Source organism: Pleuronectes platessa, chromosome 10 (genome assembly GCF_947347685.1).
Source record: "Pleuronectes platessa chromosome 10, fPlePla1.1, whole genome shotgun sequence".
In the NCBI taxonomy this organism is placed as follows: Eukaryota; Metazoa; Chordata; class Actinopteri; order Pleuronectiformes; family Pleuronectidae; genus Pleuronectes; species Pleuronectes platessa.
The window spans coordinates 14,907,446-14,934,874 of NC_070635.1; the positions used below are offsets into that span (position 1 = coordinate 14,907,446).

Consider the following 27,429-nt stretch of genomic DNA (forward strand, 5'->3'; position numbering starts at 1 on the left):
ACACAGTCACATTATGGGAACTCATCTTCCTTATGGGGACAAACAATAAATTCCCATAATGTTGATTGTTAAATTTAAGGTGAAGACGTCTTAATGTTATACGTACCTTTGGTTTAGCTTATGGTTATTGTTAGGCAAGTAGTAACTATGGTTAAGGTTATTTTATGTCTAAAGGTTTAAATAAAGGTTATTTTATTTTATGTTATTTTAAGGAAATAAAAGACAATGTAATGCCCTGTGAAGACATAGAGACACAACTGTGTGTGTGGGTGTGTGGGTGTGTGTGTGGGTATGTGTGTGAGTGGGTGTGTGGGTGTGGGTGTGTGTGTGGACATCGTGTGAGCTCTTCCGTGTGTCAGGGCTCCCATGGGAGCAGAAACATCAGTGCCTGCTTCTGCTGACAAAGCCCCTTTGCGTGTCCATACACACACACACACACACACTCATGTGTCTTGTCCGCACACATTCCTCACTCATCCTGTCTTCTCCTCTCACAGAACCAGTCGTTAATCACATTTTCCTCACAGACACCAGAACGAAGTTCACACAACAAATCACTGCATGCACCACACGAGGCTGTTGTGTGAATTATCATACGGTGGCTTGAGTCAGACTGGAACTGGGCAACACGCTCCTGTGCTCACTGTTTGCCGTTTAGCAAACTGCTACTAATATTAGCTTTGTGGTTTTGAACCGACGCCTGCAGTCAAAAGAACATTACACTGTATAACAGCTGCATCAGTGGCTTCCTGCTCGCACCTCAGCCTAAAAATAGCACTGAGGGAAGAACGCCCTTTCCCCGCCCTCATCAATGAGGTTAGACAAATTCACACGTCCTGTGTGTTTTATCTTATATGACTGTAATATCCTCATGCTACAGTCAAATCATTGTGTCCCCTGGTGCACTGAAGTGTTGCGTGTCATAGGCAACACTGATAGCAAGTCATCCCCGTGGAATGAGGATGATGAGAAAGGAAAACCCCTCGTCGAACAGCAGGAGGATCGGCTGAGTACTACCAGGGCAGGTCACCTCAGGGCGCTGCAGCTGATTGGCTGGTCAGAGCTGTCAGAGCAGATTTGGCTTTGCTTTGCGCTGTTGGGTATTTCTCTGGAGAGAGTTGTACTGTACGCTGTATGTGTGCTGTAGGGTGTGCGCGTGTGTGTTTTGGCTCAACGTAGCCTCGACGCTGGCATTCCTTCCCCTCATCTTCCTGGCCAGGCCCTGACTGTGTGTTTCCCCCTTCTCAGAGCTGGCAGTCTAGACGGCCATGAATAATGTAGGCAGTGCTCTTCCTCAACCTTAAACCCTTCTAATCGCCCTGTTTAAGGGCTGCATCAACAGCCATGCCAGAGATCATTAAAACTTACACACTCTTAAACGACCACACGAACAACGACATTCATTACAGGGAGGTCGAGGCAGACGATTTGTCGAGCTTAACTCCCTCTCTAGTTCTGTTTTTCTATGCACAGCATCATCCTGCTTCACACCCGGTCCCTCTCGTATCTTACCGGTCCTTACCCACACCCACCCCTCATGCATCTGTTTTTATTGTCACGTCACTTTTCTCTGTGTGTGAGGAGCTGCACTCCTCTCTTCGGTAAGCTCCATTCCCCCCTGATCTAACTTCTCCACATGGACCTCCAGAGAGTAATGTGTCCCTCGCAACAGATCAAGACAGACAAATCTTTGGCTGTCACCACATACGCGAGTCCTCCCTCTGCAGCCGAGACTGAAGAAGTGAATTTTAATGGTGTTGATTCGGTTTGTTATGCTGCCTAATTGCCAAGCGCTGATGGTATAAGTCTGCTGTAATCAAAGCGTTGGTCTGCTCGGAGAAAACGCACACTAAACAGATGATCGGCCCTAACAGATGTGTGTGTGTGAGTGTGTGTGTGTGTGTGTGTGTGTGGGGGGATATGGAGCCGAGAATCTGTCAAGTTGTTTCCAATAGGAAGAGTGATTCTCTTTCCTTGTTTTTCCACTGTAAACTGACTGTAATGAAGGCTGACTGTGCCGTGTGTGTTTTTTAGACATATGAATGGAGCGAGTGTGGCTCATTAAAAAAAGAAACTGTCACTGCCGCCTCGCCACCTTAAGCTGCAGTCGTCAGCTGAGCCTGTTTATTCAGCCACTGCATCGCTGCTTCAGTCAATTCTCTCTCCCCCACGTCATATAACTTTCTCTTTCTTACTCCCACTTCAAATGCATTTAGATATAATGTTATAGAACATCTGTGCATTTTCTGTATCTCACCCCTTTAAAGTCAGTTTCTGCATTTGTTCCGCATCGGTGCAAAGCCTTTTCTTGCTGTCCTCTTTCCTGGTATGTTCCTCGAGCTGTCAGAGGTGGTGCACACTGCCTGCACCATCACAGAGCGCTACGACTGTGAGGTGAACATACACAGTGTCCTCCTTCTGCAAGCAGTGATCTCCAGAGTCTGACAGAGTCAGGGGGTGGGGGGGATCGCGAGCAGCATCAACCTCCTCGACGATGATTGATACCCTGGATGAGCCTGTGCTGGGACTGTCAGTGGTCAGGCATGGCTGCTCAGTGAAAATGTTATGATTGGCCCCATCCATTCCCAGAAAGTGTTTTGATTGGCTGCGGCACAAGAATCCTGTGTCTCCAGTTGAGACAGAGTGCAGGATTTGTAGTAAGTGGGAAGTATTACAGAACATACATCTTGATAAAAGAGGAGATTTCATTGTAGCCTCATCTCTTAGTCCTCATGATCATCTATACTCATAAACGCAGCCTTCCAGCGGGGTGTGAGCAGGCACTATTTCAATAGATCCATTTTAATAAAAGCTTATCACGCAACCCTTTTACAACAGATGAGCAACCGCTCCCGTCATGGCCCCTCATAAACACTGCACCCTGCTGGTTGAGGTAGAGGCTGAGACCTAGTTACTGTCAAGTCCTCTTATCTACTAGAAAACAGCCCCCCTCCATATACCCCCTTTAGCTCCAGTGCCAGATCAGATAAGCACAGGCTATATTTCCCATGTTTGTTTTGACTCTCTGCCCTGACAATGGTTCTAGTCTGTTGGTGCATGTGCTGTGGCTGTTGTCTGGTTGGTCCAGCTCTGACTCCTGCAGAGCATGGGCCAGTTGTGGGTAGTGATGAAACGGTATGACAGTATTGCAACCAAAATTAGCAGTAGCTTGCTTACCCACCCACAACTTCACATTCACACAGTCTATCTTTGTATGCTGTATTTGAATGTATTCAGCGTCCCCATGCACAACTTACATCCACACAAATGGTGATTGCCATCATTTCTTATTTTGGAGTCTATAGTGTTTCTCCCATAGTCTGTATATAAAGATGGACCACATTAATGCTCCCCAAAAGTGAAGCCAAAGTGTGTTGATCACCACCGGATGGCTGACTCAAGTATACGTCATAACACCTATCCGATACATGTTATGTAATCTCCTACATGTTAGTGGATGGGACATGGACCAAACTAAAAGTCAAAATACAGATGGTACACTCATTGAAGGAGGCTAAAATATGTCCATTGTCCTCACTGCCTTCTGCCATGTTTTCATTGATGCAAATCAAACCCATGTTGCATGGTGGACCTGCATCTAGGATTTTGTTGCTAATTTTGTATTTCATCATGAAGTGTGCGTCTGATTTGAGTGGAGGTGGAAAGAGATCACAACTGTTGAATCAAGAGAGTCACGATTATTATGCCTTTTAAAAGTATTACTATAGCAAATATATCTGTACCTAACATTTCTTAATAGATTTACACTAGGTGTGTCCCTGTCTCAAGAATCACTGCACACTGTTCATAATGAGGTGAAGTCAGGACAGATGAGAGCAATAACATGTTGCTGATGCAGTTACCTCGCTGATGTTCTCATTACAGCACTGACCTCAGTCAACATTACTCCAGGAAACTTAACGCTGTTTGTCAATAACGATATGAGGGAGCAATTTTCAATTAAGTATTTGATAATATGACACTACGATTTTTCCCACCCTCACTTTTCTAGGCAGTATGGCAGACCCTATGAAATCCCTTTGGATATCATCTTGTGTTTGTTCTATTTCTGAGTGTGTAGTAATGAGCCCCGACTTTGACTGAAGTCAACAGAGCAGGACCTTACTTTATCATGGTTTTAATTGTGTTTCTGGTTTCTTTTGCAAAGGGAAAAGGAAAACTTGGGGATGTTTATTATAATTTTAATGCAGAGACAAAACCTTGTTTAGATAATCTAACACATAAGATGTCAACACTTTTGTGACTCGAACCTTCTTTTTCTGTTGTCCCTTAGACCCCGTCAGAAGCTGAACGACTGACACACTCGTCATCCAACAAAGAAGATGCAGAGAAGACCTTGCGATTGCTGTTAGAATGGCTGAGGCTGGATGGAAGCAGAGCTCCTTTGTACAGAGAAATGGTCCAAGTTTACCTGCATCCATGCAGCTCCAGGGCACATTTTAATGATGCCTCATTTGGTCATCTGGAATAACTTTTGGCCCACATTGAGAAAGGCCCTCCGTTTTGATTTACAACTCAGTCTGTCAATGTTCCCCGGCCTTTGACCTTTCTGCTGCCTGGCGGTGAGCCCCATGAGGCTCCAAGAGCCCTTCCTTGCGTGTCTGTAAGGCCTCCTGCCCACTCTATGGAGGCTGAGCCCAGCCGTCCGGCTGATGGGCAGCGCTCTGGAGGGCAAGAGCAGCAGCATGTGACAGCTGAATCCTCAGTAGGATCTTGTCCACCTCAGCAGCCCCAGCAGCCTCCTAATCCTCGTCCTGTGCACAGAGCCTTGGGCCGCCTGCAAAATCGCCAACCCAAACGCACTGACCTTCGGCTACAGCAGCAGCAAGCGCTAGCATGGCAGCTTTCAGACAACCCAGGTCCCTCAGGAGGCAGCTTCTTCTCTCCAACGTCCCCTTCAACCTCAACCCTCCATTCTACTTCCTCCACCCGGGGTGAGCATGGTCATGGGGTCCCATCTCAGTCCAGCCAAGAGGGCCAAGAAGGGGTCAGCTCTCCCAGAAAAGGGGAGAAGAAACCCCAGAAACCAGGGAAATATGTGTGCACTTACTGTGGCCGTCCATGTGCCAAGCCAAGCGTTCTTCAGAAACACATTCGCTCCCATACAGGAGAAAGACCCTACCCTTGTGCTCCCTGTGGCTTTTCTTTCAAGACCAAGAGCAACCTGTACAAGCACCGCAAGTCCCATGCCCATCGCATTAAAGCAGGATTGGCATCCAGTCGTGATGAGCCCAGTTTGAGTGGACCAGAGGGCAGTGGTGCCGGAGAAGACCCAGAGGAACACACAGAAGGAGAAAGCACTGAGTCAGAGGAAGAGACAGGCCAACACAGGCTTCAGGGTAAGGTTTCCTCGAAAGTGATGTTGGGACAGCAGAGGAAAGGTGGTAAGGAAGTGCTGGTAGGCTCAGAGGAGAGCCAGAGGCCTGAAGACTCCCAGGCTGTCAAGCAAAGGTTGGCACTGAGACTAAGTGAAAGGAAGCGTGGACCCAAGGCTTCTTCGGATGACCCTTCCTCTTCCTCCCTCTCCACCTCATCTTCCTCTCAAGGCCCTGGCAGTAAAGGCAGCACAGAGTCTGGCTACTTTTCCGGATCAGGCAGCACTGACCTGTCTCAAGTTAGTCCCCCCAGTGCTAGTGCCAAAACCTATGCAGAAATTATTCTGGGGAAATATGGACGACTGGGGGGGCAGCAGCGCAGTCCCCATCATCAGCAACCTCATTCCTCACTCTCCTCATCCTCAGGAACAGAGGAAAAGAGCATTCCCTTCACTGTACCCAAAACCCAAGTAATAGAACACATTACAAAGCTCATCACTATCAATGAAGCAGTAGTAGACACTAGTGAGATTGACAGCGTGAAGCCCAGACGCTCCTCTCTGTCCAGGAAGAGCAGCATGGAGTCACCTAAATTTACTGCTCCTAAAGATCCCAGCACATTTGATCCCAAATCAGAAACCCCCGGACCCAGTGGTTTGAGGTATCTCCACAATCCTGAGGCAGATCCACCTGGTACCCAGGAGCTGTCATCAGTGCCTATGATTAGAAGCCACTCCATGCCTTCCTCCACCAGCCAAAAGGAGCCCTCAACCTCTGGCCCCATGTCTCCCAGGCGTTACCGTCTCTGCCAATCATTTGATGAGCAGCAAGCTGTGGTAGCGGAGATGAGGGCTGGTCATGTTCAGCGTATGCTCAAGCGCCAACCTGCCATAGAGGTGCCCCTGGGAGCTGAGGTGATGCTGGATGGGGCCAGTCCCACCACCAGCTTAGCCAGAGGTAGGGAACTAGCCAGGCAGCCGCAGCCGCAGCCGCAGCAACAGCAACAGAAAAAGAGTCCCAGCCTGTTTGAATGTGAAGCATGTGGCACTCACTTCCAATACAGGGAAGGCTATGAGGCCCACATAGGCGTCTGCCCAGGACACCAGACGCTGGAACAAGAGAGCAGGGATGTGAGAAAAACATGCAGGGAGGATCGCCCCCCGATGATGATGCACTATAAGTTCCGGGCACTGGCTATGGCTGTGAGAAAGAGGAGGAAAGAGGAGAGCCTGGAGGAGGACCCTCCCAGCCCTGGATCTGTAGCTGTGTCAGGCAGCTCTGCAGGCCTCATTCCAGTGCCAAGCGGACAGGAACACGGCCAGGCCCTCTCAGGTCTGTTTATGTATTCCAGCTGATAAAAATTATAACCCTTATCCTGTATGAGTAATAATTTCCTATTCAGCCAGCTCTTTCTATCCTCTTTTAACAACTGAGTAACCCAAATAGGTTTGATTTGACAATATCTACATTCACATAATTCATGTAAAGCAAAGAAAACAGAATTTAACTAGAATGGAACTAGCGCATACCTTTTCAGCAAGATCCATTCATTATTCTTTGGAAATTAACGTAAATGTTAATAAAACATGCTTTGTTACTATGTTAAATAAAGTAAATAGATCTAGATCTGCCCCCTGATTCAGATCCACACCAAAATTGTATATTCTTCCCTGAGCATCCTTCCACTAAGTTTTGTAGCAATCTGTCTGGTAGTTTTTGCGTAATCCTGCTAAGTGAGACACAAACAAGTGCAGATGAAAACATAAGCTCCTTGGAGGAGGTACAAATTACTGCATTAAATAAAAACTACAGATTAGGCCCAGAAATTCACTAAATAGTAAATATCATAATTCAAAAAGCAGTACATCAGTATGATATAATGACAGTTTTTATGTTGTTTATGCTATATGTGTTTAGGTGTTTCTTTAGCGACAGAGCCAAAAGAACAGCAGCAGCAACAGCAGCAGCAGGACAGGAAGGGTGTGTCCGTCATCCAACACACAAGCTCTTTTGAGAAGCAGGAGAGTATATCCATGGAAAGTCAGGAACCAGACCTCAGAGAGAGTCAGCAAACACAACAACCCGAGCCAAAACCATCACCCTCTACATCTCGCCTTATCCGTCAGTCAAACATCCAAGTGCCAGAGATACTTGTAACTGTGGAGCCTGATGCTGACATGCCACCTGTGTCACCGCCAGTGATAGCATCCTCATCCAAGGTACATGATTATTTAAAGGAGTACTGTGTTTTTTTATGTATTTATGTATTTATGTATGACTGACTGCCTTTCTTGCCAACTCTTTCTATATGATAAATTAATAAACTCTATCTGTCCTAGGAGACAGAGAGAATAGAGGAGTTCCAGTGGCCCCAGCGTAGCCAGAGTCTGGCCCAGCTCCCTGCAGAGAAGCTGCCACCAAAGAAGAAGAGACTTCGTCTCGCAGAAGCAGCCCAGTCGTCTGGGGAGTCCAGCTTTGAATCTGTGTCTCTGTCTCGCACCCCCAGTCAAGAGAGCAACATCTCCCACACGTCAAGCCTTTCTGCTTCTTGTGAAGACACATTGAGATCAGAGCCTGTTGTCTGGGCTGTCAGTAGCCAAAGCTCCCAGATGTTGATGGTGCCATCTCTTTCCCACCAACACCATCAAAGCCACAAGGAGATGAGGCGTTCTGCCTCAGAGCAGACCCCAGCCAGCCCCCAGCAAACTGAGCAGATCTCAGACACCAGAAGCAAATCTTTTGACTATGGGTCTCTGTCCACTCAGCAGTCAACGTCCTCCTGGAAAGAAAGAAGAAAGTGTCTGCTGGTGAAGCACGCCACCTTAGGGGAACCTGAACAAGAGGAAGGGGCCAGCATGAGTCAGTTGTCTCGAGTAGAGAGTTCAAAGCCTGGGCCATCCTCCTCCGTCCTCCCTCCACTCTGTTCAACTGAGTCAAACCCCCGGTTCAATCTGGAGGCCACAGGGAAGGCTGTGCAGCTGTTCCAGCCGCGAATCTTCCCACCCCATAAGGATGTGCTGCCTCTGCAGCCTGGAAGCCAACAGGCCTTTCCCCCAGGATCGCTATCTCAGCTACTCCCTTGCACCACAGCCATCTCTGAAGTGCTGTCCACCCAGATCATCCACAGAGCCTTCTTACATTCACAGTCAGGACCTCCACACATACCAATACACCCAACACAGATCCACATGTCAGAACATTTGGGTATACCACTGCATCAGCTTCCATTAGGTCCTCTCCAGTTCTCTTCCAGTACCAGACCTAGTCAGTCTATATACTTACCTGTTCCTCCAAGACTTACCATACATGTTCCAGTAGACAGCAGACCCTCTATGTCTTCTGACCTCATCCGTCAATCCCTTGTAACAATCTCCCACCGTCCCATGCAGCCAGTCATTGCCACATGCCTGGCACAGCTTACACCAGTCGTGTCCCTTGTGGTTCCAGTGCGCCTCCAGACACAAATGCCTACCTATGCCAGTGCCATGTATACCACCCTATCCCAGATCCTGGCCTGCACACGCTCACAGGAACCCATCTCTTGCACAGCTATGGTCATCATGGGTCAGGTTGAGCGAGAAAAGCTGCAGCGGTCCTACCTGAAGGTCCCTTCTCCAGACATCGTTCTTCCTCTGTCCCTGCCTCCCGAGCTGGCCTCAGGGTCTGGGGAGGGATACAGTCCTCTGGGGGCTGGAGGAAGTAAACGGATGCTTTCTCCTGCAGCCAGTCTTGAACTCAGCACAGAGGCTCAGCGTCACCAGAAAAGGGTAAAAGAGGAAGAGGAGGGTGAGCATAAGGCAGGAGATGAGGAGGAGGAAGATGAAGAACAGAAAGTAAGAGAGGAGGAAGAAAGTAAAGCTACTGGGAGAAAACTGGATGAGGGAGAGAAGAATCAACCGGAGAGGGTGGAGGTGACAACTGTGAAAGTGGAGAGAGAGCAGGAGAAGGTGTCCAGGAAACATAACAGGGAGGAAGCGAAGGAGGAGGAGTCGACTGTCAAGACAGGTCAAAAAAAGGAAGAGGTGCCGGTTGTGGAGGAGGAAGTGGCGAGAGGGAGCACCCCATCATACCCCAGCCTCCACACCACCACCTCTGTCAACTGGTGCTACCTGAATTATGTCAAACCCAACCCATCTGTCCAGAGGGATGCCCGCACCTCAGTTTACTCTACCTGGAGCATAAGTGCTCACAACCCCAACCTGCCGGGCATCAGCACTAAGATGGTCTTGTCTCTGCTGTGCTCCAAACAAAAGCACAGCGCAGAGACGTACACCATGGCCACAGCATCAAGTCCGGCCAAAGGCAAACTGGCCACTGCCAATAGCAGGACCCCGCTTGTGTCAGAGGTAAACATAACCACAATACATCCTCACTGAATGTTTATGTAGATCAGTCTGACAAACACTGAACAGACTGTTTTGCTGTTATCTTTTTATATGTCCGTTTTACATAAAACCACATTAAGGGGAAGTTAAAGGGAAGCTGCTCTTATACACTGTTTTCAGGTTTTGAGCATATATTGTATATAAAGATGATATGACAGCTCCCCAAAAGCCAAAGCGTCTTGCATGCCACCTGGTGGCTGGATGCAGTATAGATCATAAACCCTACTTCCTCCATGTTGATCAATTGGACATAGACTAAAAAACGTTTCTGTCATTTTAGTTAGTTCTCATTACTGTGATGTTTGGTTTTGATTAGTAATTTGATGCTATAAAAACAGGGTGAATCGTCATGATTGACAGCTGAGACTGATACAAATATTGATTTTGTGTGAGTATCAGTGAGACTTCGCTACCACGGCTCCATTCCCCATCGCTACAGACTCTCGCTCAAAATGCGCAAGATGGCGACGTTGGTATCTCTGATATTTTGGCTTCATTTCTGCTTAGTGAGAGGAAGTAGAAACATGTCATCCATCCTCATACACAGCCTATGGTCTTGTCAAGAAACTACTTCTGTATTTTTGAAATAAGTTAATTTAGGAACTTTCCAAAATCAGAACTAAGGCCTACAAATTAGCAAAGTAGCTTGAATTACAAGTTTGAAAATGATAAATAGGGAATGTTGATTTAGGCTGTTTCGGTTGATCTAGTTTGATTTTGGAAACAGTCAAGATTTTATTTTAAATTGTTTTGAATATTTCTGTGTGTCTTTGAGTGTAGCTACATGCCACCCCAGCCAGCACCGTCACTGAAGTAAAGGATCAGCAGCAGCATGAGAAGGATGAGCCTAAAGAGATGAGAGAAGAGGAGGAACCCTCCACTTCCAAACAGAGTGAGCCCCCTCGTGTTCGCATCTTCGAAGGCGGGTAAGAGCTACAAGAGCGACACTGTCAAAATGCACATCATGTTATTCAATATTAATATTTAGGAATAATGGCACCGCCTCATTACACATGTAATCTGTTATTCAGTCACAAACCAATGCTTGGTGACAGTGAAACAGCAACTATGAGAAGCTGATGAGAGCGTGCAGAGAACGACAGTAACAGATGGGAGGCAGCAGAGCCAGCAGGGACTTCATTTGAACCTGCAGCCAAGCTTTTTCCTTGTGCTGTTGGCATGAAAGTCTACATTTAGAAGTGCTAATTTGGAGAGATAGAAGCATGTGTGTGTGTTAGTGCGCGCGTGTGTGTGTGTGTTTGTGTGTGTGTGTGTGTTATGTTTTTACTTCACTACATTCACATATTTGTGCTTTCCATAAATTTCTGATTGATTTTTACCAGTGCAGCCTGTCCTCTTTCCCAGGTTTATTGTGCTGGGAACAGAATTTCGAAATTCTGCATTGTCTGTAACATTCAAAGTGTCTCGATCGCCTCCTGGTGGATGGCTGCAGTTAAAGGTCATAAGTGCTGCCCCCTCTATGTTAGTGCATGGGATGTGGACCAAACTATCAAATCATTCTGTCATTTTCTGTATTTCAAACACTGATGTATGTGTTAGGTTTGGTTTTTGATGCTTCGAAAATAGGATAAAACGTCATGATTGATAGCTGAGACTTACTTATGATTGGTCGAGCCCAAATATCAACGAGACCTCGCTGCTGCTGAGCCATCCCTGGTCGCTACTTTGCAGAATCTGGCTCCAACTGTGCAAGATGGAGTTTGTATCTGGACATTTTGGGTTTTATTTCTGGATAGTGGGAGGAAGTGAAGACGCGTCAACCATCTTTATATCGAGTCTATGGTCTGTATAGTTCAGTTTATACAGATACAAATTGTTGTAATAGATAATTAATAGACAATTAACTAAAAGAACATACTGGTTTTCCTTTTGATGGGCATTTTTATAAAATGTTTAGAGGTGATGTTAGAGATTTGTGTGTGTGTTTTTTCTGTTTGTGTATGACAACACTTGCACTTAAAGGCACACACATTGAGCCTGAATGAATTGTGTGCTTAACCATAGATAAGGCACTAATTACCAGTCAAATTATCATTTGCAGGCACACATTACACACATTCAAGAAGTGTGTTTTTGTTAAAGCCCACAGCTTTCCTCCTTCTACACCCTGTCTGTCTCCATTATCCTTCTCCCTCTACTGGCTCTGCCTGTTTCACTTTGGGAGGTCCTCCAGTTTTACTTTTCCATGTATTATATTCTGGTCATTCACTGTCAACCTCCCATGTCTCCTCTCTGGGTGTATTTACACCCCTTGATGTCCGGCTGTATTTTTACCGTGCATGCAAATACACTGCAGCTACTCACTCAACATCACAGGTGAGTGTTTTGCACGCTGACTCTGTTAGGACTCATTACGCCTTCATGCCTTTTGTCAACACTTTGAAATCATGACTGTGCACCTCTCATTTTATCTCACAGAATTACACTGTTTTTAGGAAAATGCATCATGCAGCTTTGTTTTCATTCCAATGACTTGAACAATTTCATTTTGATCCGACGTCAGAGATCCTTTAAGGAAAGAGAAGTGACACGGTTTAGTTTATTAACATCACAGACCTAAGAAACATATTTGGGATGAGGCAGCTTTCTCTTATTAACACATCTCTTCAATTAAGTAAACATAAGCTGCTTTCAGATGAGCAATGAACTCTGGAAATATTCCCCCAAAATTCCAGAGGGTCTAAATGTGAGGATGAAAATGACCATGTCAGTTGCTCCAGCCATTTTCTGGAACTTTACCTGCTAGCCCCATAGTAAAATGACCAGGAAATATCTAGTGAGCCTGAATGAGAATACGGCAGAAAAATGTCAACACGAAATGGATGCAAAACACAGATGAAAATTTCAACTTGGAAAGACATTTGTGACGACATTCTTGGCTCTTTAGTGATAAGGGCTGATGTCGATGTGCTGTGAACGAAAACAAGCAAATTTTGCAGCAGAATGTAAATGTTGTTTCCTTCCTCCTGCATGCTCCATGACGCCATCCCTCACCTGATTATTCCAGACATTATCCTGCTGAGTTCTTCATGAATGAAAGACAAATACAATTTCTGAAAAATTGGGTACAGACATTTTCATGTCTGAAAATAGCTCTAGTTGTTCCTTCTTGTTGGCAGTGGAAGTCTCCGGTATGTGAGCTTCAATTCCTGTTAGTGCGCTCAAGCTGTTTCCTTCTGCTTGTCTAAAGATGCAGATTGATTTCGGTGGTGGAAGCGGTCACGCTGCCGATTTGCCTTGACACTGGTGACCACACTGGGGACATGGTCATTATTATTTCTGAGTAGAGTTTGTGTCAGAAAGCTTCAGATTGTCACTGAAGAATGTTTTATTGTTTGCTGTGTTGAAATTCACATTCGGCCTCATCAATTAATCACAACCTCCACCGATCTAGCTACGGCAAGAGCAGGAACGGATTGACGGTCGACTTTACTGAGAGACGTGCTGCTGATTTAACGTTCGATGCGTGAAGTGCAACTGCCTGCCTTGTGGGTGTTTATTTTTAGCAGTAGGAAGAAATGCTGCGTGCCAGTAAACAGTAGCCAGCCACTGAATGAAGACAACATAATGCTACTGCTGAGACTGTTTTACAGATTTGTTATAAATTGCAGTGGCTGGTTCTGTTATACAACAAGGAGCATTCACACTGCCTGGGTTCTTGTCGATGAGCTGCATATCCAGTAATTAAACACACTGGATATTCACCAATAGGAAAGAATTGTGCGTCTCTTCATGAGTGGCGAGAGCGGATGAGTATTTCATAGAGGACAATTCATTCCGGTTGAGAACGTCTGCGGTCCAATGTGCACATAAATAACCTCTCGGTAAACACCAAGATGGAGTATAAACAATGTTTTTATAGACTAGAACTAAATGTGTAACTAGATTTTTATATATAGCATCTATTTTAGCTTTTTGGCCAGAGCCCGGCCTCCCTTCAACCTCTGTAGCTGCTGCTGTTGTTGGCAGGGCCACCTGATCGCAGCAGAATAGCTGCTATTTTCTTGTGTGCCCAGGGTGTAGCAGAAGAAACAGCCCAGGGTGCTACTGGGGTTTTGGTGGGGCTTTCCCAAACTGCCTCCATAAAGAAAGCCTTGTAATGTATGTGTGTGTGTGTGTGTGTGTGTGTGTGTGTGTTGTGTGTTGTGTGCATGTACGTGTACGCTGCACAAACACTGCTACAGCTACATTCACAATCAACATTAAAGCTGCAATAATCAGTAGTTTTTGCTTGAACAGCTCAAACGACTGTGTCAGCCAGAGATTAATCACACAACTCTGAAGTTCGTCCACAGCCCCTTTTTGGGTGTTTAACGTCTTTAAGAACATTGTTTTGTTACTTTAAGACGCAAATTTATCAACCTTGTTTCTTCCAGCTGCAAGTTTGCATTTAATTCATAGACTGGATATAAAGATGTATGTCATGACGGCTCCCCAAAAGTTGAAGCCAAAGCATCTTGATCGCCCTCTGGTGGCTGGCTACATTATAGGTCATAGATCCTGCCTCCTCCATGTTCGTGGACCAAACTAAAAAGTAAATGCCAAATAAAAAATGTCTCAAAGATGGATTATTTCATTTATGATAGTTCTTATCGCAGTGATGTTGTGTTTATTTTCTGTTAAGTTTGATATTTGATCCTTTACAAATGGGTTGAAACGTCATGATTGACAGCTTAGTCTGGCTTGTGATTGGTCGAGCATGTGTATCGACGGCACCTTACTGTTGTGGCTCCTGCACAGTGCCACTCATCTACTTCTCATCACTGCACAGACTCTGGCATTTGTGATTAGTGGGAAGAAGTGGAACCCAATCGTTCATGTTTAAGTCTATAATGTAACTGGTCAACAGAGTGTAAGGTGTTGTGCTATGGTGTTGGTATTTTTGGTGGTGTGCACCAAAAAGCTGCTAATGCATTGAGTGGTTTTATATGAAGTTAATCCCAAATTGTGACTTTCTGTTTCTCTTTCTTTTGTCTCTTAGGTATAAGTCCATTGAAGACTATGTTTACGTGCGAGGTCGCGGCAGGGGGAAGTACATATGTGGAGAGTGCGGCATCCGCTGCAAGAAGCCCAGTATGCTTAAAAAGCACATCCGAACGCACACCGATGTCCGTCCGTACACTTGCAAACACTGCAACTTTGCCTTCAAAACCAAAGGTAAGGAAAAGTATGAAGTTGCTTCGATAACACAAACGGGGCTTCTGTTGTTGTTACATCATGTTATGCCTGGTGATCACATTTTACCTTTGCTGCTGAAACGTCCTCGCTTTGCCCTGTGCAAGTCGAGGGCAATTCTCTAATGCGCTTTCCTTGTTCCTTTCCCAGGAAACCTTACCAAACACATGAAGTCAAAGGCTCATGGGAAAAAATGCCAGGCGATGGGGGTATCTGAGTCATCACTGGACGAGCCAGAGAGCGAGGAAACAGGTACTTAAGAGGGGATGGGGGGAGGCATCTTGCATGTTTCCCCACCGCTGTAGAGAAATATTGGTACACAGCTGGATGAGCGCCCGTGAAGAATTATAGTCGCTCCGACAGCTTACGTAACACCATGTTTTATTCTCCACCATTCGGCCTTGCATAAGAAATAGTATGAAAAAGTATCCGATAAATAAATAAGCTGGCAGCAGTCTTCCAAGCATACTTTGTTCTCATCCACGTGTCCCTAGAATATGATGATAACCACTCCCCCAATTCTGACATCTGCCCCTGTCAACGCCACCTCATTGTTTCCTTCCTAACCTTCCTCTGCTACCCCTCGTGATGACGTCTCCTTCTAGCTGACAGACTCCACTCAACACAGCCAAGGACGCGCCATTTCAACCGCCTTTCCATTCAAAAGACTTTTTGAGATATTTTGTGAATAGAAGCATATTCATTTAGACTCCGGTCTTTTCATCCTGAGTTGATTTATGAAATTGGTTCAATGGGTGGTGGTTGAGGTTTGTCAGAAAGATGCAGTATGATGTCCTGTAAATGCTCACGTTTCTTTCTCTCTTATACTTCTTTTACACCGAAATTAGTGGGTATACGCACGTTCACCCTGGTGTCACATTTCAATCACTTGACCAAACTCGCGTCTACTGCAGACCAATTTGACCCGGAGGAGTGAGGGCCGATTGTATCCATTCCCATTGCAAAAGCCAGTTTTAGCGGAAGTTAGTGAGATGAATAACTGTGTAAATTCAGTGCATTAAGTTTAGAGTTCAGTGGTTCTAAACAGATACGACACTAACAATGTGTATGTTTTGTATGTGTCTGCACAAACAGCTGGAAGTGAGGAACGTGTTTGTGGCTCAGAGGATAAGGAGACACATCAGTTTTCCGACGTGGAGGACTCTGACTCTGACGACGACGACGACAATGACGATGAGGAAGAGGAGTCCGTGTCCCATGATGACCAACCGTCCTCCTGTTCCTCGGACACACACCAATCAACAGGAGGGCGCTCCAGCAGCAGTAGGCCCTCTCAACAGGGTACCCCCGACCCCGAGGCCCCCGCAGGCCCCAGCCCCAGCCCCAGCCCCAGTCAGGAGCACTCGCCGAGGGGAGTGTGGCTCCGCAGACGAGCCGCCTCACCCGGGAGCAGGAGAGCTCTGTTCTCCCGGCGGGGCTGGAAGGCATCACCGAGAGCCTTCTCCCCCAGGAGTGAGAGCTGCTCCCCCAGCCGCAGCCTCTCCCCCCGTCTGGAGCTGTCCTCACCCATCCACAGCCTCTCCCCCAGGACTGAGCTGTCCTCACCCAGCCGACATGTCTCACCTTCACCTGAAAGGGGACCATCTCCCATCAGACCCCTCTCTCCGCTTCGTCCCATTTCGACCAGCTGCTACAGGTCACGAGCCCGGACCCCTCCTTGGCCGCTCTGGTTACAGCACAGGACTCCTGGATACCTGCCGTGGGAGAGTCCCAGCACACAGGGTAGTCAGGTCCAACTGGTGAGTCTCTTTTTTTTTTTAAATAGGTGTGCCTTGAAATTTGAACTGAGAAATCGGCCACTGTGTATTTCCTCTGCACTTTTCCTCTTCCTATGTCAGATTAAGCACCTGTGTAAAAGCAGAGCAAGTGCATGAAGTATAATGATGAATTGTTTGCTCCCTCTACAGGATAAAAGAGTTACAGCAGTTGGTGGAGCGACACCATCACCTGAAACCAGCTTATTTCCTGCTGCTTTTCGTCTTTCTACATGTGAAAGTTATCCCGCCCTCCAAGCAGCAGACAACATCTTCAGCCATCTTCCCATGCACTCCCAACAAGCCAAGGTCCCCTATCTGATGATCTCCATCGGAGGAATCCAAATGGTACAGGCCAGACCCAGGTCCCACCCGACCACCCCCTCATCCCCAACATCTCCCCCCATGGAGGGGATGTCACTGGCCAGGTTCGAATCACACTGGGGCGGGAACCCCAGAACTCAAGGGCTTAGGACTCCTGGAGACCACTGGTCAGAGCACCAGGCAGCAGGAACCAGCCAGTCCGGGCGGTGCGGTCTCAGCTCAGCTCCGGCACGTTCCAAACCGGAGTTGGAGACCACAGACTCAAAGCAATATGGCAGCTCACACAGCTCCGCCCACACTCGCCGGTCTGCCACTGAGACCAAGGAACCCGGTCTCAGAGACAGTCGTTTGATGACACCCTTCAGTCCAGCAGCCGCCGTAGCCTCGCGTCTCATTAGACAGCAGCCAGAGGGGGAGGAGCCACCATCCAGTAGTGATCCAGTTGAGGGAGGAGCTAAAGGAGGCTCTGCCAGAACAGACCAGAGCACTTAACAGTGTCGACATCTTGATGCATCATGCATCCCATTTTGCTTTATTGGTTGCTACACTAGTCTTGTTTTTTTATTGCTTTGTTTTTATACAGTTTTCAATACTATTGTTAACTTAAATGTTTGTTCCTTGGCAACATTCAGGTTTGTTATAAACAACTGCACTTTTTTCTTTGTGAAAATGTTTCTGTAAATCTATATATAAATTATATATATATATAAATATATATGTATATATGGTCAAAAGTTTTATAACACCTGCATTTTTCCAGTTGTTACTGAAATTTACAGTGTGATGTCTCAGTGTCTCTGAAATTAAAGCACAGAACAATTAAAATAAAGATTAAAAAGGATTAATGGAATCACAAATCTTAAATTGAATCCACATTTTCTGACTCTTTCAGCAACTGAACTGACTCGTGATATTTTTCTTACAGTGATAATGAAATATTGTTCATCTCGACATCTGTGTCTTTGCTTTCCACTTCAGTTCAGTTCATCATAAACCATCATTCTTTTCTGATATTCCAGCTCATTATGTCGCTGTAGGATGAACCTCTGACCAACTCTGTCTTCCTCTGTTACCTGTTTGTTTTCCAATCTGATGGAAATATACAGTTCTTCCTCCTGCAGCACACTGTTGTTGTCGTAATGTATCAGACGGTGTAGCTTGTTCCAACACTGCCTTTCTATAGACAGGGTTTTAAGACATCAACAAAAAATCGAGAAACTTGTTAGAATATTCAAATTCATCTTAATTTATTTCATAACTGTCAACCATGGAATTTACAAAATTTTTAATGTTGTGTGAGGTTAAATAGCTGGATGTGACCTGGTTACATTTCAATAAAAACTGGAAAAATTTGGGTTTATACACATTTGTTTTGACATTCACATATATATATATATGCAGTTAATATCCTTCCTTTATCTCTTGATACTGGTAATTTGCTTAATATCTGTTTAAGTATATGACAAAGGAACATGAATACATTTGTAAATGACCAAAATCTTGAAAGACAAATAATTTTTTTTCTGTTTGTCCAGTATTACTCAAACTATAGTTACTTGTGCCTTTTCTGTCCAGGTTTGTATTTTTGACATGTACAGTACAGCCACACAAAGAGGAGGCTGTGAAATTTTATATATTTTTTGTGTTGTTCAGGAGGGTTCATATTTGATTGTTTTTTGTTCTAAAGGCCATTGCTTTAACGCCAGGGTAACCAAGAATAACACAGTGGAAATATTTGAAGGAGCATCAAAAAAACGTGTCAGAGGAAATGCACTGAAGATCTATTTTTTATTACAAAAGATTTTAGATTAAGATATATCTCTGTACAGGGAAGAGAGCTCTTTATTTATTGTTATTTGATGATAAGGATGATCATTGTTTCAAGGTCTTTTTTTGGTTTTGTTTTGTTTTTTACTTTTTTTTAACGGAAAAAAATGACTTTGTTATTCATCTGTGTGTTTTTCATGATGCTCTTGTGTCTTGAATTGGTGATAAAGAAGCAAGATGGAGTGGCTGGTGCCGGAGGATCAAGTGCCCTGCAGATTTCCCACACAGCAAAATTTCTAGTCATTGAGGAAATAAAAAAATACACCAAAAGCCCTATAGGTTGTGTCTTTCTTTCATTTTACCACAGCTACAAAGTTTGAACCAATTCCCTTTAAATACAGTGCAGGGGAAGTATAGGACAAAATACATTTCTTTGAACTATATCGAAGTCATGAAGTTGGAAGATGAAGAAAGAACACATCAAAACTACATAATGAAAAGCCGTGATAGTGTCGAACTGAGACTTCATTTTAGAAGAACAGCAGCAGTTGTTGCTCAGAGTGTGGCTGCGGTTGGAGAAAAAAAAATACATTTTCATACAGCATTGTTTGTGGTACTTGTTTGATGAGGTTGCCTTTGATATCATGTACCAGCTTGTTTTACAACTTGTGGCTCTATGTGCTTCTTTGTGGCTTTGTCTTGTTGCTTGTGATGTTTGTGATGCTAGGCCCTGTGAAGGGAAATATGGCGGAAGAGGGAATGGAGTTTTTTCTGGAGGCCTAAAAATAAGACAATGCATTTTAAGAGAAAGGGAATAAACTGAATCCACAAAAAAGCCCTAAACCATAAAAAAAAAGTCTTAACAAGCCTAATTTTCTAGTTTGAGGTGATACGTAGCTACCGTCACTTTAAAGTATATTTGCCCTGTCTTAAAGAAACTTGCATTTTTGTTTGTTCGATAACAAGATGTTTTTGTGAGAATTTCAAATTTGACTTTTCTGTAATATTTCTAGGAAATACAGTTTACTTGAAGGTCAGAGAAAATCTCTGAAGAGAGATAATATAAAATCCATTGTGGCAGAGATGCAGTCTGTTGGGCTGCCACAAGTTGCCAGACCAATAGATATTCCAATTGATTTTCTTCTACATAACATTTCGCCCCTGGTTGTTCAGCTGGGTTGAGTTCTGGTGAGTGTTACAGCCTTCAATCGTCAATTTCCTACCGATCTCTAAACCTTCTCTACATTATAATCATACTGAAATACTGACTTTCTTGTGGGAGCAACAATTGTGTATACTCTGCCTATGACCACTAGGGGTCATTACTGTGTCAGGTTTCGATGAACAGTTAATTTCTCATCTACACTATTAAGATGTTAGAAATAATGCGTTCTCAAGACAGAGTCTCTAGATGTTACCTAACAGAGGACACACACACCTTTCAGAGGGGATCACTTTATCACCTGTGACGCAACAACAACATCTAACAAAAATGACATGCCTGTGAATTCCAGGAGCTGTGGTTACATGTGTGCGTTAACAGTGGATTAATTCTGTAACTCTGCTGCCTGAACACACACACACACACCTTTATTCTGCAGGCAGATCATTAATCAGCTCTAAAGGTTTACTCTGATTGGACAGGGATTACTCTGTAGTTTATTATCGCATCTCATGCTAATCAATAGAGGCCTTGTTTTCTTGGTCAATTCGAAGGCTCCAGTCGTGTTGCAACACTTGTTGGAGCATAAAACATTATCTGCACATAAAACTATCTTCACATAAAGTGAATCCTTACGCTTACGTCAGTGCTTCTCTTTCATCCTCACATGTTCTTGGCTCAACAATATTTAACTGCACAGCGAGACGTGGATTATGTAAAGCCCTCTTAGGCGCAGCAGGCCGAGTGTGTTGTTGTGACTCGACCTTCCATAGAAAACTTTTCAAAAGGAGGCACAAAGTAGTTTTAGACGGGGTCTGTGGATCTAAGTAGTTTGCAGTGAGTGATTCTTTCCCCTCCAGAGCCAAGAACACGCTGACAACAACAGAGCCAGAAGGGTTTGTCGGAAATGATATGTTTTTAAGGAGGCATCTGAGGAGGAGACGTTGCTAATTAAAAAGAAACATGCGGAGAGAAGTCAGCAAAGACATTGAGGTGTAGCTGATTAGAAAGAGATGCTCTGGCTTTTCCTACCACGTGCATCCGTCACTGTCACTTTCTAATAATTTGTGCTGAAGATCATCAGAGTCGTGTGATGTGATGCAATGCCTGTGCAGAGGGACACATCTGTGCTCCTGAGGGAACTGAACTTATACCCTCTTGTGCAAGAATGTTTAAAAAATCTGTTGGTGCGGCGTGTGTGCACATTCCACACGTCTTTACATGTGAAGGCAGTGTTGTCGCCCTCACCTACAGAAGTCTGGGAGATGAGAATTAGAAATGGAAAAATCCAAAGTGGCTGATTGTTTTCCATATGTTCAGGTCTCATGGAAAACGCATTAGAGGAACTCAAAGTCAACACCTTCTGTTGATGGATTCATCAACAGATTCAATTTCAGTAAAATTTTTAAAAAATTGATCATGTCCAAGTGTCAGGTTTCATGGAAAATGCATAAAAAAGGTATTATAAACAAATGGGTGGAAAAAAATTTTTATTTTATAAATTGATCTGCCCTTATGTAATCACATAAATCATTTAAAAGTGATTACAAATGTATCCATAATGGATAATGTTCCCCGATACATTGCCTGCTTTACATGGCTTGGACGGGAAGTCATTAAAGGTTAGAGAGGTGAAAAACAGACATGATACTCCACATTTTCCTACTCCATTGTCCAATGCTGACAGCAGTGAAGATACTGTGCATGCTACTCATCTGAACCTACTGTATTTACATGGGTGAAGGCTGGCATTTGGTTATCTGCATGACACTGGCATGGCTGACCTGCTCCCTGGGCACCATGTGGGTGGGACATGACGGAAGTAGCCCTGTTACCAGTGGGTAGGAAGGAGCAGTCTGCTTATCTGCGTGTGTGTGTGTGTGTGTGTTTGTGTATGTGTGTATGTGTGTGGTCCTTCACCAGCCATCATTAAGGCATCAGTTCAGTAAACGCTGGAATTTTTAGAGTGACAACTGATCGTCAATCCAAACTACAACTAGCTCAACTAATTACAAATACCTCTAGCGAGGCCCAACAGCCCCCCTTAATACATGGAACACTTCTGAAAACAAGAACACAAGAGCCAGACTCGCCGTGAAGCTCAGTGAACCTGCAGGGAGCTGCAAGTTCACATGATGATTATCTTTGAATTCATGACAACGAGTGACCTTTCACATTGTTACATGTTCTCATGATACACTGCTTTAAAACATTGATTACAGCTGCTTTAAAAGTTTAAATTCAGTCATGAATTATTTTTGCCTGAGCAGCTCACAACCAAATTGTATGATTTATCTTGAAATGTCAGAAAGTAAAGCAACATTTTGATCATTACAGTGCACTCTTTAAAACTATATTTAGCTATTATTGCTCAAAGTAAGAGGCTATATCATTCATTCCAATGTGTCACAACGTATATTAAAGGTCACGATCACATGACATAGTGTTTGTCTTTGGATCAGGTGCCTAAAATTGTTTAATACCCAAAATGAAAAACATCTGCTTCTGGATATCAGTCATGAACCTGTATTTTGTACATTTACATTTATTTTGCGCCAGTAGAAAAATATTTGCTTTGGGGATAAACCACATTGAAATATTTATTTGACATACCACATGTCCTCCATCACTTTGAAGAACATATTCAGGATTCATTAGCCTCATGCATGGCCAGAGGAAACTGTCTCTTATTCGGAACAAACTGCAGACATCAGTGTTTCTCAGCAGGTGTCAGCAGAGGCAGTGAGAGGATTCAAAGCAGCAGATATTCCTGGAATGTGTCACAGGTACCAACACCCCGGGGGTTTGACCCTGTGGCTCCATGGCGAGCAGCCGGGGGTGGGGCTTCCATCATGACATCATGGGAGATAACGTTTAAGAGGCAGAGCTCAGGCACCTGCAGCACATTGACAACACAGCTGCAAGAGCAAAAGGGAACAGTCACTCCGAGAAGCTCCATCCATCTGCTGTCAGCTATGTCTGCTCACACCAGCGTTCTTCTCTTCATCACCCTCTGGGCCTCCATGCAGGATGGTGAGTCCAATTTTTAAACACTGTGAAGTGATTAGAACAAAACAGCAACTTTATATTCTCCTCTCAGGGGATTTGCATGACTTTAGGAGCTGGCTCATGCATCTGTATCTCAACCTAAAAAACCTTCTTGGTTGTGCTGAAAGGGAATTTATAGAAAGACTTTTGGTTATGGTTTGCTTTGAAAAGCTCAGAAGTTCATAACAGGAAGAATTTTACATGATAACAGCTCATTTGATCTCAAGAAGATTTTTGCTGTGGCTAAATCTTGATGTGCATGGTGTAGTTCATTTCAATAATAACTTCAAATAGAAGGAGAATGGTACAATTTCTCTCTTTTTTAATCCAAAACAATAAATAAGAAATATTGAGTTTGTTTGTGTGACTTTGATATTTAGATTTTTTTTGACTGAAATGATCTCAGACAAAACCAAGGATTTCATACTTTTGCATCCTGTAAATATGTTTTTGCTCAGAAACTCTGATAAACGTTCATATTAATAAAGACACATTTGCGAAGAACTGTTTTTATGTCATCGTACAAGGTGGCATTGGTCCCAGATGAGATATGATTGGTCCCTGAAATGCCCTTGTCCTGTCAGTAGTCTTTCAAAAAAACGAATCCCTTACTATCAATACCAACAATAATAGGACAATTTGTTAAGAAGATTAATTATGTACGTTTTTTGAACAACACAATATGAAAAAATCTCAATATATATTGAAGTATGTGTGGCTAAGGAATGACTTAAGACTTAAAAATTGTGGCGCCTTCTTGGCCCCTGATTTAGAAAAATCCTGGATCCTGCATCATATCCATGTCTTTAGTATTGAACAAGTGAAGAGTAGTTAAGGGGAGTCAGAGCCACTGAGGAGCTGTTTTGGTTTAACTGGTCTTGATTTTCACGCAGCGAGTGTCTCTTTATGTTCGAACAGGTTTGAGTCTTCCTGTAAACGAGCAGCTGAAAGAGGAGGCTGCCGATATGATCCCAACACAAAGAGTGAGGTCCAGGCGCTGTGCCTGCAGCAGCCGGCTGGACTCAGAGTGCCACTACTTCTGCCACCTGGATATCATCTGGGTCAATACGCCCAGGTGAGCAAGATAACACACACAGACAAACACACAGATGTATTCATATTCAGGTACATATACAATCAGCCACATGTTGGCAAATAATTCAAGTCACAGCACAAAGGTTACTGTGCATTTAACTCGTAATCTGCAGGATAAACAAACTATCATTATACATAAGAGCATGAAGTATCAAAGACCAAAGTCTGATCTCTGTTTATACTGAGTCGCTCCTTCTCTTTGTAGTAAGACGACAGTTTATGGTCTGGGCAGCGCTCTGTCCCGGCGCCGGAGGTCCATTGGTCGCTGCAGCTGTGCCAAACCCGACGACCAATCCTGTACCAGCTTCTGCCGTCACAGGTGAGTCAGGGGCTGCAGCATTCCATGCACAACCACAGAAACACTGTCGAGCATCAGTCACAGGCCAATGTGAGCTGAGAGGTGTTTGCAGAGCCAGGTGTTGAGGCCCTTTGAGGAGGATGAGGAGTGGTGCAGTCTGAGGAGCATCTCATTTCTCTGAGGTGCATCTAGTAGAATGTTTATGTGCGGGATCCTCAAAACAATAAGGAAGAGTCTCATATTATTCATATATATATATATATTTTATTTTCTATTTTAAATTTGTGATATTCTATTTTATACTATTTAATTTTTGGGTTGTAATTACTTGAGCATTGCAAGAAGAGAGCCTGTGACTCAAGCATTTCATTGCCAGCGACTTTTTAATGTTATTGTTGTGCATTTGATAATAAACACTTGAAACTTGAAACTTAAGGTTTAAACCTCCACAGGGATGATTACTAATGAGTGTGGGTTTGGTTTTCTTGCAACATAGTGAGCCTGTAAAGATAAGAGTTTTTTTAGGATACTGAGAATAAAACAGTAACTATGTCAGGTGCTCCCATGCCAGTGGGGGTGTCCCTCAACTAAAGCAATATCAATAAAGTAATTAGAGTGACTTTAAAGGAATTTAGGACCCATTTTCCTAACCATACTGTTTACTCTTTTGCAGCCCTGAAATTAAATCTGAGAAGAGGCGTCTGCTCAACAACACACTCCGAATCCTCAGGTGAGTTTTTGCATCACTCAAACGTTTATGAGTAGGATGAACATCTTGAGATGAACAAGTTCCTCAGTGATGACAAGTTATATACAATGACTATAAAGTAAATACACACAAAAGGTATACACGTACCTATGTAAAGTTTTCCATGTATGTTAACACGGACATGCAACTTTACATCAGGAATTAATACTTTCAAAATCTTAATGCACAGAATAGAAGTGGTAGATTATTAGCTAGATGCAAGAGCAGGTTGTTTAAAGATGAATAAAAAGAGATAATTAAAAGTAATGTAAAGAGGTTAAAGATCTGAGAGAGCAGCAGATTGTTCCAGTCTGAGGGAGATTCAAGTTTTAGATAGATAGATAGATAGATAGATAGATTACTTTATTCATCCCCGAGAGGAAATTAAGTCGTCATAGCAGCCGGTACATTTGAATACAACAAAATACAATACAATAGAATAAAATATAAAATATAATATATTGCAGTAGAAAGAATAAAAACAGAAACACAAGATAAAATAGGTAGATAAGGTGCAGTGGCAGATGATGGTAATAGTACTGATGATATGATGGTAATGTTATTGTTAGACAGTATATAAAAGATAGTACACTATATATAGTATATAATATATATTTATATATGATAGTAATTATACCAATATAATAGCAGTATATAGTAATAATAGCAGCAACAGTATATATAATAATAATAATAGTAAAATATAATAATAATAACATGTACACATGTATAAATAAAATATGTGTATATAGACTTATATATACAAAGAATATACAAAGAGTATGATATAATATATGATATATAGTACAGGTATCAATATAAGTATTTGGCGATACAATAGATAATATAATGCATGGCTCATCGCTAAATTTTTTGTCTTCTATATTTAGGTGTTAACCAATTCGTTGACTCAATTAACAGCGAAACATGAACTCTCAGAATTTCTTTTACATTTTGATGTTTTTCGTCCCACAGAGCTTTAGCCAGCAGGCCCAAGAAGACTCCTCCCTCACACAGAGGCGGATCTCCAGAGGCTCAGAGTCGGAAAACTAAACGCTAAAAAAAAAGAAGAAGCTGTTGAGCAGCAAGTGAAGGAGAGAAAGAGGGCAGCGAGCACCTGAACACATGTCACTCCTTTGATAGAGGAGGGAGAGAAGGGGCCACTGACAGACGTGTCTGATGCAGGAAGGCCAAAGGGCCAGAGAGACGTCAGTTTGCACCGGGAAACAGACGCTGGAAAACACAGCAGAGCTCTGCAGGTCGCAGCATTTACACCAGACGTGATGGATACCAATACTGTATCAGGACATGAGTGCTGTGCCTGTCTGAGTGGGACTGTCAGGTCGACAGGAGCTGTGCAGACAGACCAGCAGCGCTGAAGAAAGAGAGGGAAAAGGACATGCATAGTGGGCATTACATTCTATTATCAAATACTTATCAAACACAGTCTCTATTATCATGAGACTGTGTGGATGCTAAATGAAAATGACGTGTGTGAATTATATTTCCTTAAGACACCTTTGAATCTGTATCAAACATTTATTGTGTGCATATTAAATCTGAATCACCACAACCTTCCCCTCTTTCATTCTTCAGTATCTGTTCATCAATTAAACATTTTCGGTTGTAAAGATAAATGTAAATTTTAAATGAAGAACTTTCTCCAGCTCTTATCATGCTTTGTCTCACACTTCAAATACACGGCCTTCTTTGTTTGCTTTACTAAAGTGCACTTTGTAAATACAGCGACCAACGTAAAGAAACCGTATGCAAAGAGTCATTTGAAAGAAAAGAAATCCTCTTAGGCGGCATGTGTGATTCAATTGTGTGTCAAGCAAACACATTTCTGAGTTCAAACGAGCGGCGCGAGATGGATGAATGGTCCCGGAATTCAAGGCTCTCAAAAATAATAAGTTCACCAGGTATTCAAAGGCAGCGCGGCCCCTGTTTTCACAGGGATCTGTGGAAAGAATGCAGCGTTTGGTAACTTTGCTCAAGGGGAAAGAGAGAGGTGCAAAATGCCCTGTCACCCTGTGTTCCTCGCTGACTGCCTGCACTGTACATACAGTCCACGCACACCTGAATATGCAAAGAGAAGGCGGTAGACAGGGGCTGGAGCTGAAGGAAACAATCACATCACACGATTCATTGACTAATGATAAATGATATGGTGGTGAGCGTTTGTTTTGTCCGATCAAATAACTGCATGAGAACACTCAAGTGTTAATGTGGCTCTAATTTCATATTGTAGGTTTCGCTGCTCCGTCGCATTTCATTTATTTTACTCCTGTCATA

General features: G+C 43.7%; 2 protein-coding genes across 4 annotated transcripts in view; both read left to right on the top strand.

Moving 5' to 3' along the window:
• The window catches only part of LOC128449932 (transcription factor HIVEP3), a 41,348-nt gene extending 22,229 nt beyond the window's left edge, over positions 1–19,119 (top strand). For all 3 annotated transcript variants that reach the window (XM_053433292.1, XM_053433294.1, XM_053433295.1), the window contains 8 exons: positions 4,295–6,668; positions 7,254–7,555; positions 7,676–9,682; positions 10,502–10,647; positions 14,724–14,899; positions 15,068–15,169; positions 16,013–16,677; positions 16,846–19,119. In XM_053433292.1, the coding sequence (XP_053289267.1) occupies positions 4,646–6,668; positions 7,254–7,555; positions 7,676–9,682; positions 10,502–10,647; positions 14,724–14,899; positions 15,068–15,169; positions 16,013–16,677; positions 16,846–17,508 (6,084 nt within the window). In that variant the 5' untranslated portion in view covers positions 4,295–4,645 and the 3' untranslated portion in view covers positions 17,509–19,119. The remainder of the gene's footprint in view (positions 1–4,294; positions 6,669–7,253; positions 7,556–7,675; positions 9,683–10,501; positions 10,648–14,723; positions 14,900–15,067; positions 15,170–16,012; positions 16,678–16,845) is intronic.
• A 3,743-nt stretch (positions 19,120–22,862) lies between these two features.
• Positions 22,863–26,695, top strand: LOC128449763 (endothelin-2). Its single transcript, XM_053433060.1, has 5 exons — positions 22,863–22,978; positions 23,912–24,068; positions 24,294–24,407; positions 25,060–25,116; positions 26,110–26,695. The coding sequence occupies exons 1-5, from the start codon at positions 22,921–22,923 to the stop codon at positions 26,192–26,194; spliced, it is 471 nt and encodes a 156-aa protein (XP_053289035.1). The 5' UTR covers positions 22,863–22,920; the 3' UTR covers positions 26,195–26,695.
• The last annotated feature ends 734 nt before the right edge of the window (positions 26,696–27,429 follow it).

Bases quoted from the DNA above. Each gene is read 5' to 3' on its own strand.
- LOC128449763 (XM_053433060.1), top strand. From the start codon at position 22,921: ATGTCTGCTCACACCAGCGTTCTTCTCTTCATCACCCTCTGGGCCTCC. The intron at 22,979-23,911 runs GTGAGTCCAATT...ATGTTCGAACAG, and splicing joins CTGGGCCTCCATGCAGGATG to GTTTGAGTCTTCCTGTAAAC. The intron at 24,069-24,293 runs GTGAGCAAGATA...TTCTCTTTGTAG, and splicing joins ATCTGGGTCAATACGCCCAG to TAAGACGACAGTTTATGGTC.